The sequence below is a fragment of the Haemaphysalis longicornis genome, unplaced genomic scaffold, assembly GCF_048455015.1.
Source record: "Haemaphysalis longicornis isolate Haplotype H1 unplaced genomic scaffold, Haemaphysalis longicornis Haplotype H1 scaffold_37, whole genome shotgun sequence".
Taxonomy (NCBI): Eukaryota; Metazoa; Arthropoda; class Arachnida; order Ixodida; family Ixodidae; genus Haemaphysalis; species Haemaphysalis longicornis.
This window is the reverse complement of record NW_027526355.1, coordinates 628,891-649,372: the sequence shown is the minus strand read 5'-3', so window position 1 is coordinate 649,372 and position 20,482 is coordinate 628,891. Positions and strand designations below refer to the sequence as shown.

Sequence of the window (20,482 nt, the reverse complement as noted above, 5' to 3'; positions counted from 1 at the left end):
TGCTCGCGCCCGGCAAGAACTTAAAACACTCAAACCTCACTCGTTTTTTTTTTTTATCTCGAAATAATGTTTTGCTTCTCGGAATACATTATGTTTTTATTTCTCGCAGTTGTGGTGCAATTAATGTTCAACTGCTTTAGTTTTTCTTGAGTGGACACTTATATCGAAATACCGCTTACAACAAAATCTTTCGCCGTCCCGCTGACTTCCCTACCACGAGGGATTACTGTATTTCAAATGCTTTTATATTTGTGGAACGGACATTGTAGAAATACGCCATGAATACAACAAAATATATATTTGTTGAGGGGTTTATTGGTGCTCAGGAACACCGAGGAAGCAGTCAGTAGACAAGGGGTGATGCCGAGCCAGCTGAACCTCTTCTTCACAAGCTCCTTCTGATGATGATAGATGAGGTGTGCCAAAAGCACGGCAGTGATGATGATCCACGATAATGTGCGGCAATGGCGCTGTCAGGGAATGTCCCGTAGTCTTCGCTACAATTGCCCCCCGTGGAAGAAGACGCCATCCTGGCGGCGAATTACGGAGCAGACGAAACCAGAGGCTCGTGATAGGGTTTTAGGCGCTGCACGTGGACAGTCTCACGCCCACGGCGGCGGAGGTCCGTAGAGAGTTTACGGGTGACGTACGCTCCAAAATGCGGTAGGGGCCATGCTACTTGGCGAGAAACGTCGTAGACAATCCCGGAGTGGTCGAGGGAATCCATAGCCAAACCAATTACCCCGGCGAATAAGTCGGTGCCACAGCTGTTTCGTCGTGGCGAGATTTTTGCCGCCACTGGTCTTTAGCTGTGAAGGTTTTCGCGAGTTGTCGGCACTCTTCCGCGTGTTTGGCGGCTTCTGATGCTGGGGTGCACTCCGAGACATCCGGACGATAAGGAAGCACGGTGTCGAGAGTGCACGATGGTTCTCGTCCGTAGAGTAGGTAGAAAGGGGAGAAGCCGGTTGTAGCCTGTCTGGCCGTATTGTATGCGTACGTCACATAGGGGAGCACAAGGTCCCAGTCATCGTGGTCGCAGGAGACGTACATGGACAGCATGTCTCCAAGAGTTCGATTAAAACGCTCAGTGAGGCCATTAGTCTGCGGGTGGTACGCAGTTGTTGTGCGGTGGATAATACGGCACTCAGTGAGGAGCTTCGCGACAACAGCGGATAAGAAGACGCGCCCTCGGTCACTTCGGAGTTCTCGAGGCGCTCTGTGGCGCAATATGAAGCGACGTAATAGAAAGGAGGCGACGTCTCGTGCTGTGGCGGTAGGCAGTGCAGCGGTTTCAGCGTAGCGCGTGAGATGGTCGACCGCAACAATGACCCATCGATTCCCGGCGGCTGTGTAGGGCAAAGGCCCGTACAGGTCAATGCCTACATGGTCAAATGGTTTCGCCGGGCAAGGAAGGGGCTGCAGCGGACCATTAGAACGTGACGTCGGTGACTTGCGGCGTTGGCAGGTAGCACATGATCGGATGTACTGCGCACAAAGTTATACATGCCTCGCCAATAATAGCGCAGGCGGATACGGTGGTATGTTTTGAGCACCCCTGCATGGTCACAGGTGGGATCGGCATGAAGAGTGTCACAAATGTCGATGCGCAGATGACGAGGAATGGCAAGCAGCCACTTCCGTCCTTCGTTGTCGTAGTTGCGGCGATACAGCAACTCGTCGCGAATCGTGAAGTGCGAAGCTTGCCTGCGCAGAGCCCGAGATCCGTGAGCGGGTGACGTGCCAGAAAGCAAAGAGATGAGGGAAACAACCCAGGGGTCTTTTCGCTGCTCTGTTCAGATGTCGGAAAAAGTGGTGACATGTCAGCGTCGTCAGCACGGAGGCACGCGGAGTCGTGGAACACTGACATTGGAGAACGGGAGAGGGCATCCGCATCGGAGTGTTTGCGGCCAAATCGATATACAACCCTTATGTCGTACTCCTGGAGCCGCAGAGCCCACCATGCGAGCCGCCCTGACGGATCTTTTAGTGTGGACAGCCAACAAAGTGCGTGGTGGTCTGTGACCACGTAGAAAGGGCGACCGTACAAATAGGGCCGAAACTTGTCCAGCGCCCAAACAATGGCCAAGCACTCCTTCTCCGTACCGGAATAGTTGGATTCGGCTCGGGTCAGGGTGCGGCTGGCGTAGGCAACGACGTATTCATCAAAGCCTGACTTTCGCTGGGCCAGTACAGCGCCAAGGCCGACCCCGCTGGCACCACTGTGGACCTCCGTAGGCGCGTCAGGGTCAAAATGTCGGAGAATAGGAGGGGACGTAAGAAGTCGCCGCAACGTCGCGAATGCCTTTTCACATTTAGGGGTCCGCGCAGAGAGATCGGTGGAAGCATTACTGAGTAGCTGCGTCAATGGCGACACAACGGTGGCAAAGTTGCGGACGAATCGTCGAAAGTAGGAGCAAAGGCCTAGGAAGCTTCGCAGTGCCTTCATAGAGGTCGGCTTGGGGAACTCACCAACAGCCTTGAGCTTAGACGCGTCGGGCAGAACACCGTCCTTCGAGACAACGTGACCCGGTATGGTTAACTGCCGTGCAGACAAGTGGCATTTTTTTAGGTTTAGTTGTAGCTTTGCGTCGGCAAGACAGGTCAGAACTTGCTCCAGGCGCCGTAAATGAGTGTCAAAATCTGGGGAAAAAATTACGACGTCGTCCAAATAGCAGAGACATATCTTCCATTTTAGTCCCCGCAAAATGTTGTACATCATGTGCTCGAAAGTGGCAGGCGCATTGCAAAGGCCGAACGGCATGACGTTAAACTCGTAGAGTCCGTCGGGTGTTATAAATGCCGTCTTTGCGCGATCAGCCTCTGCCATAGGCACCTGCCAGTATCCCGAACGCAAATCAAGCGCCGAGAAGTACTCAGCTCCCTGTGGGCACTCAAGTGCGTCGTCAATACGCGGTAGAGGGTAGACGTCCTTCCTGGTGATCTTGTTGAGGCGGCGATAGTCGACGCAAAAGCGTATAGATCCATCCTTCTTCGTCACTAGAACGACTGGTGACGCCCAGGGACTGTTTGAGGGCCGAATAACGTCGCGTTGGAGCATTTCATCCACGTGGACATCAATAATGCGATGCTCTTTCGGAGAAACACGATAGGGTCGTTGTCGTAGCGGTGGGTGCGAGCCAGTGTCTATGTTGTGTTCCACTGCTGATGTTCGGCTGAGCGAGGCTTTCACGCAGTCAAAAGACGATCGAAATCGTTGAAGAAGTGCCAGCAGCTTGGCTCGTTGAGTTGGGGCGAGGTCGTTGTCGATGGCCTTACTTAATACGTCAGAGTTAGGTGCGTCTTCTGCTGACACTGGGCTCAACTCCAGAATATCAAGGTGAGGTGGATCATCGAGCACGTCAACTACAGCATTATGATCGACAGGTTCAATCCAGCCGAGCATTTCACCTTGCAGCAGCAAAGATAACGGATGGGAGTACAAATTTGTAACCAGCATGCGGCTAGCACCAGCGTGGGTCGATAAGAGTATTGAGGAACTAGACCCGCGCCATGGCTCTGCTGAGAACACCTCTTTAATCCTCCTTCTCTTTACTATCTAATGATGATGATCTGTACATTGGCAATCGATCCTCTTCCTTTTCGCAACATCCTCCCGCCCGCGACAGTGATGCATGTACGAATTAAAAAAGACTTGAGGAGAAAAAACGTGCCAGAAAATACAATTCTAGTCAGTTCAGTAGCCTGGTTCGAATCCTTCTAGCCGTTCGGTAACCGTTCGTCAGCAGCTTAATTTTCCATCGGTGCTTTGACGACTGATGCTGTTTTCTAATGACGGTCTTCGTTAGGATCGGCGTTGAAGGTAGCGAAGCACTCTGTTGTGTTGTAGCGAAGAAAGTTCGGGCTGTCTTGCGTCGTCTCTCGCATTGTCTTTGTCGGGATCGCACTTGTCTCGACCGAACCACCCGGGTCTGAACACGCCTTGTAAATGTGGAGGAACTAGTTGCCCCCCGCCTGACAGAATTGGGTCGTACCTTAGGCGAATGTCCACAAACTCTGCGTCTCGTCTTTAGCTTGGCAGTCCTGTTCTGTTTGCTAGGCTTGTCCCGAAGTCTTCGCCTCTTGCGCCGGTCCATGTTGGTGTTCATGGCATCACTGTTCGTGATCAGATGCGTCGAAACAACGGGCTTTTGATGATTGTGCACGTACTCTGTAGGTTCTGCTGAGAGTTCTTCACTCTTAGCGCAGTCTATCCGTGACCACGGCGTAGCATGCGTGGAAGCGCTCAAGTCGTCTGCTGGCAGGGGGATGGTTTCCGTTCTTGTCGTATTCGTTATGAGTAATAGGTCTGCGCACTCAGATACCTTATCACGGGCAGCTGTAGACGTAATCAACGAGCTCCATGATGGTTGGACGGGTGTGACTTGAGTGGTTGCCGATGGCCTCTGTGGAAGACTGTTCTTCGCGACATGCTGCGTGGTTATCTCTTTCGGGATCAAACTCATCTTGGATATCTTCTCACTAAGCAGCCACTTCGCGCGGAAAATCATATACAAGTATTTGTCAGATTCTTCATAATCCTTTTCGTAGTCTTCGATATCTAGGAGATCCCGTACCTGTCTGTCAAGAATATTTATGTCGTCCAGCACTTCGGGTAAAGATTCGAGGAGGATATTAAGCGTACTTATCCTCGGTGTCGGTGATTCCACAAGGTTGTCCGTTGTTCTGACGAGTTCGGTTATCCTCGCACGGAGAGTTTCCCTCAGCTCTTTCAGTTCACGCACGCCCTCCCTGTGCTCAGTAGGCTGACGGTCCGCAGGGAGGGTCTTCTGTATACGGTGCTGCTGCTGGACACTACCGGGTTCCCAGCGGTCGGTGCGGTGCGGTGCGTCGAGCAGTTAGCCATGGGGGGCGCCGTTCGAGGGCAAGGCCCACGGGATCAGGACATCAAACGGGTTTCCCGGGCCTCGCGTGCCTCGAAGTCGCTGTGCGCCGTCATCTTGTGTCCACTGGGCCGTTCCTCTCGGGTTTCACGGCACCAAAAATATTGAGGAACTAGACCCACGCCATGGCTCTGCTGAGAACACCTCTTTAATCCTCCTTCTCTTTACTATCTAATGATGATGATCTGTACATTGGCAATCGATCCTCTTCCTTTTCGCAACAAAGAGAGCGGACGGCAGCGGAAAACGCCTGCGGCGGTTGAATACCACAGATGGCGTAAAGAGCACAGTGGCGTCAGTATAAGAGGCACAGCCCAGAAGCACGGAAACAGAGCACTGCGGCGGAATGGTAGTGTCCTCGCTGACGGCAAGTTTAGCGGCGTTCGCTTTGTCACTGTACACCTCACACTGTGAAGTAAACTCAACCTCTGCACGCGCACAGTCAATGACGGCATTGTGGCGAGCGAGGAAGTCCCAGCCCAGAATAACGTCATGGAACACGAAGGCAGCACGATAAGTTCGATTATGTACAAGAGGCCTTGGATGGTGACACGAGCTGTGCACGCCGCCAAGGCTTGGATGTGTTGCGCGCTCGCGGTACGCAGCGAGAAGCCACCCAACGGCGTCATCACTTTTCTGATCATCCGACAAAAGTCTTCACTAATCACTGACACAGCAGCGCCTGTATCGACTAACACCTGTGTTGGTCTGCCTTCTACTAATACGTCGGTAACGTTCAGGGGAGAAAAACGAGGCCTTAAGAGTTCGACCGTAACGCAGTTCTTGCCTCAGGAACTGCGGTTGCTAGTTTTCCTCTTCGGAAGCGGGTTGCCGTCGGCGCATCGGAGAAATAGAGCGGCGACGCGGAGACGACGAGCGACGATTCCCAGAAGCGCGGTGGTCAGCAGGTGAGGGACTGATGTGATATCCATCGGAGACGTCGTTGGGGATTGGCGGCCTGTTGCACAAACCATAAGTCGGCGGTCGGAGAACAGCAGTGGCTGGCGGTATGCGGCGGCAATATTTCGCGACATTCCCGGCATAACGGCAAATGACACAAATTGGGCTCGTTGTCCCACGTTCGCCAGCCATTGTTAAGCTGGGCAGGAGGCCGAACTGGAGGAAATCGGGTCATCGGTGGTACCGGGCGCTGATAAGATGGTGCGGCCTGACGTGGAGGGACTCCCATGGTGTCAGCACACGTCATAATCGGCGCCGGGGCCGACCGGGCGACAGTTTCTGCATACGTCATCGGCGCGGTTAACGCAGTCATGTGATGAGGATCCACAACGGCAGTACGCGGCAGGGCTTCAGCTTATTGCTCCTGAATCACCCTCCTGAGTGTCGGCACAACAGGGGACGGAGTCTCGGCAACGCAAGGCAGCAGAGAAAGCTGACGAGCGACTTCCTCACAGACAAGTTCCTTTATGCGCGACAACACGGAAGGGCTTTCGGGGTGACCAATCAAACTTGCTAAAATGTCGTCAGGAGCTGAAGGCCGCCGCGTGAGGCTTCGCTCCTCGAAACCCTGGCAGAGGTTTACTACGTCAGCAATTGAACGTGGGTCCCTCGCCAAGAGCATCTGAAAGGCATCGTTGTCTATACCTTTCATGACGTGCTTGATTTTATCAGCTTCGGCCATGGATGGATCGACACGCATGCATAGGTCCAGAACGTCCTCGATGTAACTGGTAAACGTTTCACCAGTTTTCTGCGCACGGGTGCGCAAGCTTTGCTCTGCGAGCAGTTTGCGCACGGCGGGATGGCCAAAAGCTCTCAAGAAGCGCGTCTTGAAGTCGGCCCAGGTGTCTATGCCCGCGACGTTGTTATTAAACCACGTCTCGGCGAGTAAAGTTAAGTAGAAGCCCACGTTGTTGAATTTCATCACATCATCCCACCTGCTGTACTTGCTCACGCGTTCGTACGCCGACAACCAGTCCTCGACAGCCTGGTCTTCCGCTCCGCTGAACTTGACAGGATCCCGTTGCCGGGTGGCGCCAGAGCAGATGATGGTTTGGGCCGCAGGAACCACGGGCGGGTCAGGCATGTCCGTAGGGATGGTCCGACTGCGAAGTTCCAGGGTGGGGACAAGGACTCCGCACTCTCCACCAAACTGTTAAGGGGTTTATTGGTGCTCAGGAACACCGAGGAAGCAGTCAGTACACAAGGGGTGATGCCGAGCCAGCTGAACCTCTTCTTCACAAGCTCCTTCTGATGATGATAGATGAGGTGTGCCAAAAACACGGCAGTGATGGTGATCCACGATAATGCACGGCAATGGCGCTGTCAGGGAATGTCCCGCAGTCTTCGCTACATATTGAACGTAATTTTAAATGCATTAAAAAGCTTTGCCAAAATACATTTCAAATGCACTACAGGCGCTGCTTCAGTTGCTGAATCTTAAAATTTTAAGATTCACGTAAAGCATATCTTAAGGGCCGGATAAAATAGATTTGAAATAAATAAACGCAATGCAAATTTTTTTTTCTCAATGTTGTTACATATGTAATAGAAGAAACTGATGGAGATACATTCGCTTACTGCGCTCTTTAAGGTGAGCTTACAAATAAAGACTGCGTGTTAGAGGGAAACTCAGCGTACAATAATATAAGCGGCGGTCGTTCAGCGCAATCGGCAAAGTAAAAACATCGGCAAAGTAAAAAGTAAAAACTTTGTCGGAACGACTATACCTATATATGTATGAAGAAACTTGCACAGCGCAAGCGCTGTTAGGACAGCATCGCTGTAGAGGCATTGAAAATTTTCTTTTTCGACAAAATATTGGCCTAAGAACGACAACGCTTGGCCTAAGAACGACAATGCGAGCAGGTTGGCGCCTCTCACTGCCGCTGACTACCTCGTCCATAGCCTCCGAGATCACCCCGCACGCGTTTTGCTCGCGGGAATCTCGGAGGCCATGCCTCACCCTCAGTGCCGGGTACCTGCGGCACGAGATGGCGCAGCGCAACCGAACCTGATGTTTTGTCTGCCCCACGGTGTAAGAACCCGCGGTCTGCCCTCGCTACGTTTCCCTGGCCTGTCCCGTGGTGTCACAAGTTTGCGAATTCCTCAACGTGCGGTCGTCGTGCGGACGCAGTCTCTGCTTGGACGGCGCGTTGCAGCGGCGCTTTTCTGAGGAATGCCGTTTAGCCAAGGTAAGCCCAATTTACCTTTCACAAAAAATTCACAGAAGGTGAAAAGACTTTTGTGTTGGTTTTAAAGATGCGGCGAAGCAAATTATAGCGCAAGGACGACGTATTTTCCGTTGCCGTGAAAGCTGCTCAGTGGCGAAAAGTTGCTACGAAATTTTAACTACGTCTTTGGTGTCACGAAAGGCGACCCGGCACGACTGAACAATGCTGGAACAACACGAAGCCAAAGTGGAACGAGGAAAGTTTTCGCGGAAATCAAGACGAATTGAAGGCCGGTAAGTAACACGTTCGCAATTTCATTACACGACCCTAGCATGCGCTACCGATAGATGTTACTGCCATCGTGCCTTATGTTCCAAAACTTCGTGTTTCGTTCACGTGCCCTGCTGCGATTTTTTTCCTGTGCTCAAAAAACGTGGCCGGTTCTTAAGGGCCGCGGACGTTATGTCACTTCTGTTTCGCTCTTGAATATAATAATTTGTTTCGACATAGCCGTATTGTATATTTTTAATTTCAAGCCTTTCAAGATACAAAACCTCGACTCAATAAGGGTATATAAAATTTAGTAACCGAACCTCTTAAACACAACACATCATGTGCACTAAATGAAATGCGGTGCAGGCAGATTCAGTAATATGTATCTCAACCCTGGCAGATATTCTGTCCACACCCAAGTACTGAGACCTTGTCGGCAGTACCGTGAAACCCCAGCATACTGCAGTACATGGAGGCCTGCCCTAGCTACAACCCAACAGCCTTGAAGTGAAGCATTCATTTTCACATTTCGACTACTGTAGTTCGAAAGAGAAGTCAAAATGTGATCACTGAAGCACAGGTATATGTGTGTTTGCGTGTGACTATTTTCGCTGGAATGCTGCTGTTAGAGCCATTTCAATGCTCACATTCACTCCAGCCTTTTTTTCACTGACGGTGCGTTACGCATTGCTTTCTAGGGGGACGACCACTACCTCGACCGATGTCGCCGACCATGGAGATGGTTGGCATAGTAGCAGGTTACACGGCCTGAAAACAAGAATTACTTTGTCGGAACATGCCGCCTGCTGCCTGTGCAGAGTCAACTGGTCCTATAGTTGGTGCAGACAATGGTGGACGGCACCAAGGACAAAAAACAGTGTTTATGCCACAGGTAGGTGCAAATTTTCTATCTTTAGGGGAAAAAACTGTTCATCTCGGAGCTTCAGTGCAGTGAGGGTTCATGGTTTAATTAATTAGCTAATTAGCTTTCGTTTTTTAACAGGGGCCTAATCCCGTGTGAATGCATTTTGCCTCAAAAGAAGGCAAAAATAACGGTCATCCGCATTATGTAGCACGCAGGTTTAATGCAGTCCGCTGCAGCCTGTTTTCTGGTAGAGGCTGGAAAACGAAAGGTCAGCCCACGTTGAGGGGGCCATGAAGACAAAATTAAAGTTTGGTTGACTGGAAAGATTTCCTCGTTTGAATAACACTGCACCAATATTAACACAGACTTCACTCAAATAAATGACATAATGAGGAAAACAGAGAATGGGCATGCAATACCCTAGCTACTTTTACACACTTAATTGACGACGTACTATTGGCAGCTCGTTGCAATTCGCTGAGTCAAAAAAAATCCAACGCCAATTATAAAGCTTGCAGAACACGATATCTGCATTTACATTTAGGGAACATTCTTTTTAAAGCAGTAACAAGTGCTAGGTAAACAATAGAAGTTACAAGTGAATACATAAACACAGAACAAACGTGTATTTTGTCTCCATGGCCCCTTTGAGGACCCCAAGGGGGCCTAACTTCTTAGCTATCCACTACGGTGCATCTCGTAATCATCTCAGTTGCACTTCGGTGTAATGATGGAATGACGTGACCTGCACAACCACCTCACGTGTGGCATACTTCTCTGTAATAGACGTTTCTCACTCGGCCCCTTTAATTCCCCGTACATACTCAAATGGCTGTGTAAGGAGAACGGCAGCCCATTTCTGTATCGTGGAATAGGCAGTGGCATCACCCTTGCCTGGAAAGGAAGATCCCCTCCAACTACCCTTCGGTGCACTAACATATCGCACAAGCTTTTCCATTCAACAGATATGATTTGCTTGTTCATTTCAGATGACTCATTCAAGGCAGACTCATCCCCAGGGGAAACGGGGGCGGCGACAGCACCAGAGTCTCTTTCGCTGCCATGAGAGTCTCTTTCGGAGGCAAGTCCGGTGGCGGCAGCTACAGCTTCGGCAGCTGGCAGTAGCGATGGCAGTGATGCAACAGCGCCCGCTACGAATGCCGCACGGCACCCAAACGGTAATATGGCCCTCCTTGAGTGAAAGCGCGGAGCTGACGATAACACGAGGGTGGAGCTCCTGCAGGATGAGCACAACCGGCATCCTATGCTGATAAGGAGGTGCGCCTGAGAAAATAAAGCTAGAGGACCAGCTGATAAAAGACCTTGAGGAAAAGCTCCTGAGTATAACATAAAGCGTGAGCAAACTTTGCTCGCCCAGGCTTTGGAGCCAGAATTCGACAGGAGCCCGTGTGGTCAAAATGAAGGGAGAGAGAATTTATTGTACTGAGAGCAGGAAAATGTTGTCGGGGCCTTGTCCTTTCTGGAGTGCGTTGGATACCGGCCAAAGAACTTTGCATTTTGGCTTTACTAGAGGAGGTTTGGAGTCTTTCCTCTTATACCCAAACATCTTGTTTGTCTTTGAAAAGGTTTACATCTCTTGTTGGGCCAGTGTTTATTTTTATGGCCGAGGCTCTGCAACAGAAATAATAAAGGTATGTGTAAGCTCTGTGATTTCAGGCTGCTGCATTTATTTTACAAATGTGGCTACTAGAGGTTTAGGAGATTTACTTGAACAAAAACAAATGCCAGATTACAGGCATTTTGTTACTGGTATGGTATTTTTTCTTGCACGCTGCTGTGGCCCCTTTTTGCTATAAGGGCAACAGAATGTCCAGCAATTTAAAATAAAATACAGAAGTACTTAGTGAACAGGAAAACTCTTGCTTGATTCGTATTAAAACGTGGATGTTCATATAGGCACGTTGCAGTGATGTTTACCGCTTGAACAACATCAGCGTTTTAGGCATCATGGTGTTGTGGAATGTACCTCTTTGCGAATATGTGCCCCGCCAGTTAACAAAATTGAATCTACGTAGGAGTCACTGTCCAGCTTGAGTCATCAATGTCTACTTTTATCACTCGTCAAGCTAACAAACCCCACAAGAATACTATAGCATGATAATGGAATTCACAAGAAAATATCGGTTTGAGGAACTTGTGAAAATCACACGATATCAGTGATGGAGTTTGCGGTCGGCCAATCCGGTTGTTACGAAACATCTATTTGAGCCGATTAAAATCAAATAAATGTGGGTGGCCTCTTTAGGTCAGAAAGCCAAGAACAATCACTGCTGTTGTAGCCCGGAAGATCAAGTGTTCCTGAGTCTTGATGTGACAGCTGGTCAGGCGGCAAAAGAAAAAAAAGTGACACCGGAGCATTCCCTGGAATCTTTTTTGCTTGCTTAAAAAGTGGCACTTCAGTGCGGTCTCCACAAAACCGTGTGCAGTGCCAGGCTTTGCATGATAACTGTTAAAGAAATTACCACCCATTTATCAAAGCTTTAGATTGCATTGCAGGTGGATTTATTAGGAAAACTGGTGCATTCTCAGCAGCCTCTGTAAAGCAAAGGATTCCAATGGGACTTCTGCCTCATAGCATACTGTACCAGTCCTATATTCCATTATAGGTCAGCTGTTTTGTCTGTTTGCGCATCAAATTGCTCCTGCGCACAAAGCATCTCGGCAAAAAAGAATGCCAAAATGAGATCTGCATGTTTATCACAAATGCATTACAACATCACCTGCCAGCCCCCCAAATTCCTTTTACATGTGCTTCTGAAAGCTTCAGACATACAAACCAGAAATAAATCCACAATCAACGCGAACTTTACCGAAATCTGCTATGGGATGCCCTCGCAATAAAGTGCACTTGTAGCACATTCGACTTGCGCTGTTGTCACACTGGTGCAACATGTGGCATAACACATCAAATAGCCCAGAACACCACAGAGTGTTTAAATAGATATCCTATAGCTTTGTTATAACGGGTTTAATGTCAGTAAAAATTTTAGCGAGCACGTCGGACCTGGTAAGTGTGGGTTGGCACACACAGATGACGGAGTAGAGACTAGCCAGCAACTCGTACTGCCCCTGTGTCGTCACTGGGACGGGACTAGTGGTGTAGCACAAGGTCGACAAAAGCCATTTATAATAAACATGACTGTGTACTTGTATTGGGCTCTAGAATCCATTCAATTGTGCTGCCTGAATGCTAGCATGCAGTTAACACACTGACTACGCTGTTTGGTACCCTCACAAATGACCTCAATGATTACACCATAAAGTAAAAAATTTTGAGCTGCAATAACTCTTTGTGTATGTGAGACCACCTTTGGGGCCAGAATAGAGCTGGGTGTAACTGAAGGACAGTCGGTTAAAGCAAAACAAAGATGTATGCTGTATTTATGGTCCCTCTCAAGGAAAAACTTGTGCGCACTCTAACCTGCACAACATTCCTTTTTCTCTGGATTTACTGTGACAGACCAAAATTACGCCCATCTTCCCGCCAGGGAACCCTGGTGTGAAGCGACGCATCGGGGGGTTCGTTTGGAGTGACGCTGGTATTGGATTGTGTCACACCACTCGCTGAAGGGACCGTCGCTTCCATCACGTCTTCATCGGAAGAATCAAGTCAAGCACGCAGTCGTCAAGCAAAGTGACGCGAAGTGGAACGAGAGCGAGTGCTGACTGAACCGCCGCAGCGCGCTACCCGCTTTATAATGACAGCGCCTGAAGGAGAGGAGACAGAGGGGGAGAGTCGCGCATGCGCGCACTTGCGCGGCGGTAGCGGAGCGAAGCGAGCGAAGCGCGCGCACGCAGCTGTTGTTTATGATAATGAGATGGAGTGGGAGTGTTGCGCACAGCTGTCGGAGAGAAGAGCGGAGGAGAGTCGCGCATGCGCAGGTGGCGTGCGGACGCCACCGACGCCGACGCAGGAGGGACATGCCTCAGAGCAAGAGATGCGTAGCATCTAAAAACACTTAACAATCACACAATGTTGCATCAAAAAGAAAAAAACATGAAATGTTCAAACTAATCACGTGAAGACACTTTCCCGCGGGATGAGACAAGGTATACTCGGTGACAAGTTCAAGCGACATCGAAGCGCAAAATCAAGTTCGCTAATATCAGTCATCGCAGTGCCGTGAATGGCAATAATTGCACTTGCAGCACTACCTCGACGCGTCCGGGAAGTGAAAAGGCCGCTCAAACAGTGGCTTTTTCCGATCAGCTTTATCACCATCCTTAGGGTGTGGCACACAGTAGAATTCACCAGTGTTCTGTCGCTGCTTGAAAGGAGCCAGCGCCGTAAAACCGGAGGGCCAGCATCCGCTGCTGCATTGTAGCCAGTAGCAGTCCCTGGCGATCATCGTACACCGGCTTTGTTGGCCGCTTATCAATTACCGCGGTATTTTCGGCATCTTGTCGTATACGCGTCGCCATAACAAAACATCAGTGGCACGACAGACTGCCTCGACGCCGGCGATCCGTCGCACAACGTCGCGGCGCTGCCTGTGCCGAGCCGCCGTGTTGGAATTATGAAGTGACGAAGTTGCCTTCAAGGTAGCTACGAAACAGACTTGAATTTTGACCGACAAAGGTCAGTCGAAGTACGATTGAAGTACGATCGATGAGCGCGTTGGGTCTATGAAATGAGGGAAGCTGACTTAGACGGCCTCAAGTTAAGCTGGGATTAAGTTGAGAAGAAGATATAGTATTTATGAATTTGGGAATAAGTGGTTTGTGTCGAGGGACTTATAATGATTTATCGATCTAAGACAAACTGTACAAGAGTCGCTGGTACGTTGCTGCAGTATTTTCTCACAGTTGCCGTTCGTACCGCCACAGAGAACCAAGAACCAGCAAATAACGAAGGAAGAAGGAGGGGGGGGGGACCCCACCCAGTTCCGTGCACGAAGCCCAGCGGTTCCCGCTACGGGTGCCCCTACAGCCGCGTTCGTCTCTCTTTGTTTATTCAATGGCTCCACCAAAACTTCCTGACACGTCAGGACCTTGCACCCTTCCTCTTTTGTGTTTCTTAGCAGCTCGTTCCTTCTTTGCTGAATTATTTTCGTAGTGCAATCACGACTAACACGTGTTCGCGTTTCGAGAGGCCCTTCGGACACTTGTGATCAAGTGAAAATTACAAAAATGTGCCCAAAGGCAAGGCATAACTGTAAGTGAGCGTGCACGCGTGGGCTGCTTGGCGGGTTGTGTGTGTTTAGCAGCCGCAACTGCTCATTTGCGTCTCAGCTGTATTTAAACAAGTTTCTTTTATATACCAAATAATTTGAGGCGCTAAACAACGGCGACCAGAAGAAACACGTAGACACAGACAGGTGCTTCTTCTGGTCCCCGCTGTTTAGCGCCTCAAATTATTCAGTATGTTCAACCAAGTAGCCCTGATCAGGCTTTTGTTACTTAATATTTCTTTTAGCAGTCTGGAGTAATAATGAAGCCACTACTTTTTACTTGTTGGTACCTGACGCTTACTGTACTATATTATATTTTTTCTGTGTGTTAAAGACGCCAGCATTTACAATTATTTTCCGCTTTTGTCCTTAATTAAATGATTGAGTTTTCTGTGGACAGTAAAAACTATAAAATTACCCTTGATGTGTGGTGAAGAGCAAGAATAGCGGAAAGGCCGGAGTGATTTATTACGCATTTGGCTCTAAAAAGCAGTGTTGCACTAACAGTTTTTCTTGTTTTCTTTTCACTGCAGGTGCAGGCGAAATTCCCCGACTTGGGGAACTCCAAGTACGAGGACTTTGATGCACAACGCTGCATCTTTGCCCATACAGGGGGGGCTGAAACGCATTCATTCTATGCTGCTTAGTAATTGCGAAATTGGTCCCTCAGTTGAAATGTACGATAAACAAATTTCAAAATGCCAACCTGTGTGCGTACGTTCTGTACTTTTCGGTCATTTGCTGGCCCCCATTCAGGGCATGGCCGGTTTAGCTTTTGACAATCGAGCTTATCTTGAGGCTAGAGCCTATTAAAGTTTTCAAAACCTAAAAAAAAAATTCTAGCTTGAAAGTTAACAAAATCCACTACGACACATTGCAATGACATCTCTCTATGCATTTAGGGTTTTTCTTATTATACACTAGCCGCACATTTTGAGCATATTGAAAGCAGTATTTTTGGTCTCTTTAAATGTATTACTAGCGCATTTTGTATGTGTTTAAAGTGGCATTTTCTATGTATTTAAGATGCGTTACTAGTGCATTTTGTACGCCTTTATAATGACATTCTCTGTGGATTTTTAATGAATTTAAAATGCACTGAATGTATATTTTCGCTGCACTTTTAATGTATTTGGGCAATTCATTTGGAATACATTTCCAATGTACTGAAAATGCATATAGAATGTGGAGAAAGTAATTCAAAATAAATACGTTATTAATACAGGCATTAAATGCACATTAAAAGTACGGCTTCTTTCACCCATGGCTACTGTCGAGAATCCAATCTAATTCTACACTTCAGTGTTCCTTTGCGTTGAAGCGATGAATTCTTTTCCTACCTTTCAGATAGATCTGCATTCGTCTCCAAGGAAGTACTTTGCACCAGGGCAATGGGTAAAAGCAATTTTTGAAGATAATGCACAACAGATTAGCCCCCCGCTGGAGGGACTTGTACAATTTGCTATGACAGCCCTGCTTTCCCTTTTCCGGTCAAACCAAACAGTCAAGATGGAAATTATGCATACAGAAAAAAATGGGCTCCAAGCCACGCTGTGAAGGTGGTTGGAAAGCAAAGCTTTAAACGACACCAACAACAATTGCTCATGCGACATCACTTGAATTCAAAAGCGTGGCTCTATAAACAGTGAAGCCAGAGGTTCTGCCAGCCGTTACCTAGAATTCGCGGGGGCGGCGTCCCGAACACAGCAGCAGCGTCATCCACGCCAGGCCTAGAGCGGCGGACGACGCCGCTGTCCCCCGGCCATGCATCCGCAAAAATAAAACAAAGAGAAGCGTCCTTCGAAGGGTGACACAGCGGAACCTAGCCATCCTTGTGTGCTAGCTCAGGGCTACGCCATTGTGCGACAGAACCGCAGACACCGAAACAATTCGGCATGTGAGCTTAGCGATCCCCATTTATACCAATTTGAACTAGTTATTTTGGTAATTTAGAGAATTGCGAGAAAGCTGAGGGAACTTTTATAATCGTTGTTTATCAGATCCAGTTGCTGCTTTCGCATTTGTAATACTTCTTTAAAAACAGAATTGGTATTCACGATTTTAGAAAACGGTGTCCCATTCGTGGCAAGTAGTGTGCAAAAGGTAGCGTTTCTGTAGCGGCCAGATGTCTGTATGTGGTTTGTACATTTCGTTTTCCCGCCCTTCAAAGCAGTCTTTAACGTATGTTGGCCGAACGACCACTTAATTCCGTCGGGTGCGGGTTACCCTGGAGGTGCTGTCAAACCAGCTAATCGCGCAACGAAGGTGAAGTAGCGCCATAACATGCCCAAAACGGCCGTCGCTAAAGCAGATGACAAAGCCGTACCACCGACTCCAGCGAAGAGGCGCCACCGCGCGGGGAACACTAGTATAAATTCACTGCGCCCTGTACAGTGTGCTCCGTGAGTGAAACTCTCCGCGACCCCTCCCTTGCCTCCCCCCGCCACCGCCTCTGCCGCGTAGGAGTTTGTCCCGCACGCAAGGAAAGAACCGTTGGCAGGTAGGGCTAGAAATCTTTGCTTCAGAAAGACGAATAACGTCAAGCAATGTTCTTTTTGTGTCTACATTAAAATTTTAATTATGTACTAATACTGTTTTCTGAAATAAACAACGAAGTGGGGAAAAATGCAAGCGACACAAGGTGGCAATTGTTTTGTGTCTACATTATAAAACTTTTAATTATGTACTAATACTGTTTTCTGAAATAAACAACGAAGTGGGGAAAAATGCAAGCGACACAAAATGGCAATTGTTTTGTGTCTACATTATAAAAATTTTTATTATGTACTAATACTGTTTTCTGAAATAAACAACGAAGTGGGGAAAAATGCAAGCGACACAAGGTGGCAATTGTTTGGTGTCTACATTATAAAAATTTAATTATGTACTAATACTGTTTTCTGAAATAAACAATGAAGTGGGGAAAAATGCAAGCGACACAAGGTGGCAATTGTTTTGTGTCTACATTATAAAAATTTTAATTATGTACTAATACTGTTTTCTGAAATAAACAACCAAGTGGGGAAAAACGCAAGCGACACAAGGTGGCAATTGTTTTGTGTCTACATTATAAAAATTTTTATTATGTACTAATACTGTTTTCTGAAATAAACAACGAAGTGGGGAAAATGCAAGCGACACAAGGTGGCAATTGTTTTGTGACTACATTATAAAAATTTTAATTATGTACTAATACTGTTTTCTGAAATAAACAACCAAGTGGGGAAAAACGCAAGCGACACAAGGTGGCAATTGTTTTGTGTCTACATTATAAAAATTTTAATTATGTACTAATACTGTTTTCTGAAATAAACAACCAAGTGGGGAAAAATGCAAGCGACACAAGGTGGCAATTGTTTTGTGTCTACATTATAAAAATTTTAATTATGTACTAATACTGTTTTCTGAAATAAACAACCAAGTGGGGAAAAACGCAAGCGACACAAGGTGGCAATTGTTTTGTGTCTACATTATAAAAATTTTAATTATGTACTAATACTGTTTTCTGAAATAAACAACGAAGTGGGGAAAATGCAAGCGACACAAGGTGGCAATTGTTTTGTGACTACATTATAAAAATTTTAATTATGTACTAATACTGTTTTCTGAAATAAACAACCAAGTGGGGAAAAATGCAAGCGACACAAGGTGGCAATTGTTTTGTGACTACATTATAAAAATTTTAATTATGTACTAATACTGTTTTCTGAAATAAACAACGAAGTGGGGAAAAACGCAAGCGACACAAGGTGGCAATTGTTTTGTGACTACATTATAAAAATTTTAATTATGTACTAATACTGTTTTCTGAAATAAACAACGAAGTGGGGAAAATGCAAGCGACACAAGGTGGCAATTGTTTTGTGACTACATTATAAAAATTTTAATTATGTACTAATACTGTTTTCTGAAATAAACAACGAAGTAGGGAAAATGCAAGCGACACAAGGTGGCAATTGTTTTGTGACTACATTATAAAAATTTTAATTATGTACTAATACTGTTTTCTGAAATAAACAACCAAGTGGGGAAAAATGCAAGCGACACAAGGTGGCAATTGTTTTGTGTCTACATTATAAAAATTTTAATTATGTACTAATACTGTTTTCTGAAATAAACAACGAAGTGGGGAAAATGCAAGCGACACAAGGTGGCAATTGTTTTGTGACTACATTATAAAAATTTTAATTATGTACTAATACTGTTTTCTGAAATAAACAACCAAGTGGGGAAAAATGCAAGCGACACAAGGTGGCAATTGTTTTGTGTCTACATTATAAAAATTTTAATTATGTACTAATACTGTTTTCTGAAATAAACAACGAAGTGGGGAAAATGCAAGCGACACAAGGTGGCAATTGTTTTGTGACTACATTATAAAAATTTTAATTATGTACTAATACTGTTTTCTGAAATAAACAACCAAGTGGGGAAAAATGCAAGCGACACAAGGTGGCAATTGTTTTGTGACTACATTATAAAAATTTTAATTATGTACTAATACTGTTTTCTGAAATAAACAACCAAGTGGGGAAAAACGCAAGCGACACAAGGTGGCAATTGTTTTGTGACTACATTATAAAAATTTTAATTATGTACTAATACTGTTTTCTGAAATAAACAACGAAGTGGGGAAAATGCAAGCGACACAAGGTGGCAATTGTTTTGTGACTACATTATAAAAATTTTAATTATGTACTAATACTGTTTTCTGAAATAAACAACCAAGTGGGGAAAAACGCAAGCGACACAAGGTGGCAATTGTTTTGTGTCTACATTATAAAAATTTTAATTATGTACTAATACTGTTTTCTGAAATAAACAACCAAGTGGGGAAAAATGCAAGCGACACAAGGTGGCAATTGTTTTGTGTCTACATTATAAAAATTTTAATTATGTACTAATACTGTTTTCTGAAATAAACAACCAAGTGGGGAAAAACGCAAGCGACACAAGGTGGCAATTGTTTTGTGTCTACATTATAAAAATTTTAATTATGTACTAATACTGTTTTCTGAAATAAACAACGAAGTGGGGAAAATGCAAGCGACACAAGGTGGCAATTGTTTTGTGACTACATTGTAAAAATTTTAATTATGTACTAATACTGTTTTCTGAAATAAACAACCAAGTGGGGAAAAATGCAAGCGACACAAGGTGGCAATTGTTTTGTGTCTACATTATAAAAATTTTAATTATGTACTAATACTGAAATAAACAACCAAGTGGGGAAAAATGCAAGCGACACAAGGTGGCAATGTGAATGCTTAGATGCTCTGTGCGGTGTTTTCCGAGAATGTTTATTGGCGACCTAGGTTTGCATGCAGAATTCTGTCACGCCATACTTGGTTTGCGGGAATGGCCAAGGGGTGAATGTTTAGCTTCTGTTTCGAAGGACCATGGTTCAAATCTTTAGAAAGCTTACCTCTACTTTATTTTCTCTCTGTTTTGTTTTTTCGAGGAGGGTCCCATATGCTTTTTAACGCGGTATGTGCCTTCTCCTTCCCTTTAAATCTGAGAGTGACTTTCAACTCTAACCTCAGTAGCAAGGCAACGCTGAAGATTGGTTTAGTTCATGCTTTGAATTCATAACGCAGAGTGCACATATCATCAAGCTACGAAATCAAGTACCGAAGGAAAAAGTTGTTCAGAGTGCGTATTTTTATCATGCTTGCTGTCTTGTTATTTGGTGGTGATGGCTTGAAATAAATTTCGCAGCATTTCAAATTTCGCCTGCAAATATTTTTTACAATGCATGGAGACAGGCAAGTGCTTTTTAATGGTGAAGCTAAGGCTTGTATAACTGCAGTTAAACAATAGAAAGTTACTAATTATAAACAATCAAAATTAACTTTAAAAGGATATCAGAGTACATACAAATGTAACCAGCCACGCAAGTCGACGCAGCGGCTTACAAGTGACTTCGCTGGCCTCAAGCGGTTACTTCACCTTCCTCCTTGTCAGTGCATTGCCGCCGAATGTCGCCGACACTCACGCGACGCGTGATTTTAGTACCGAGTGGCTGGGCCTTAGCACTCAGCTTTCGCCTTTAATGTCTAGCTTCACTGTGATCGCCAGTCAGTTTCCAATGCCACTGAACGAAAACGAATTCACTAA

At 46.4% G+C, this 20,482-nt stretch overlaps 1 protein-coding gene across 1 annotated transcript in view; it reads right to left on the bottom strand.

Annotated features, from left to right (window-relative positions):
• Positions 1 to 10,607: 10,607 nt before the first annotated feature.
• Positions 10,608 to 20,482, bottom strand: part of LOC144178006 (uncharacterized) — a 52,712-nt gene continuing 42,837 nt past the window's right edge. Inside the window, exon 5 of the mRNA XM_077705555.1 lies at positions 10,608 to 10,805. Coding sequence (XP_077561681.1) covers positions 10,792 to 10,805 — 14 coding nt within the window. The 3' untranslated portion in view covers positions 10,608 to 10,791. The remainder of the gene's footprint in view (positions 10,806 to 20,482) is intronic.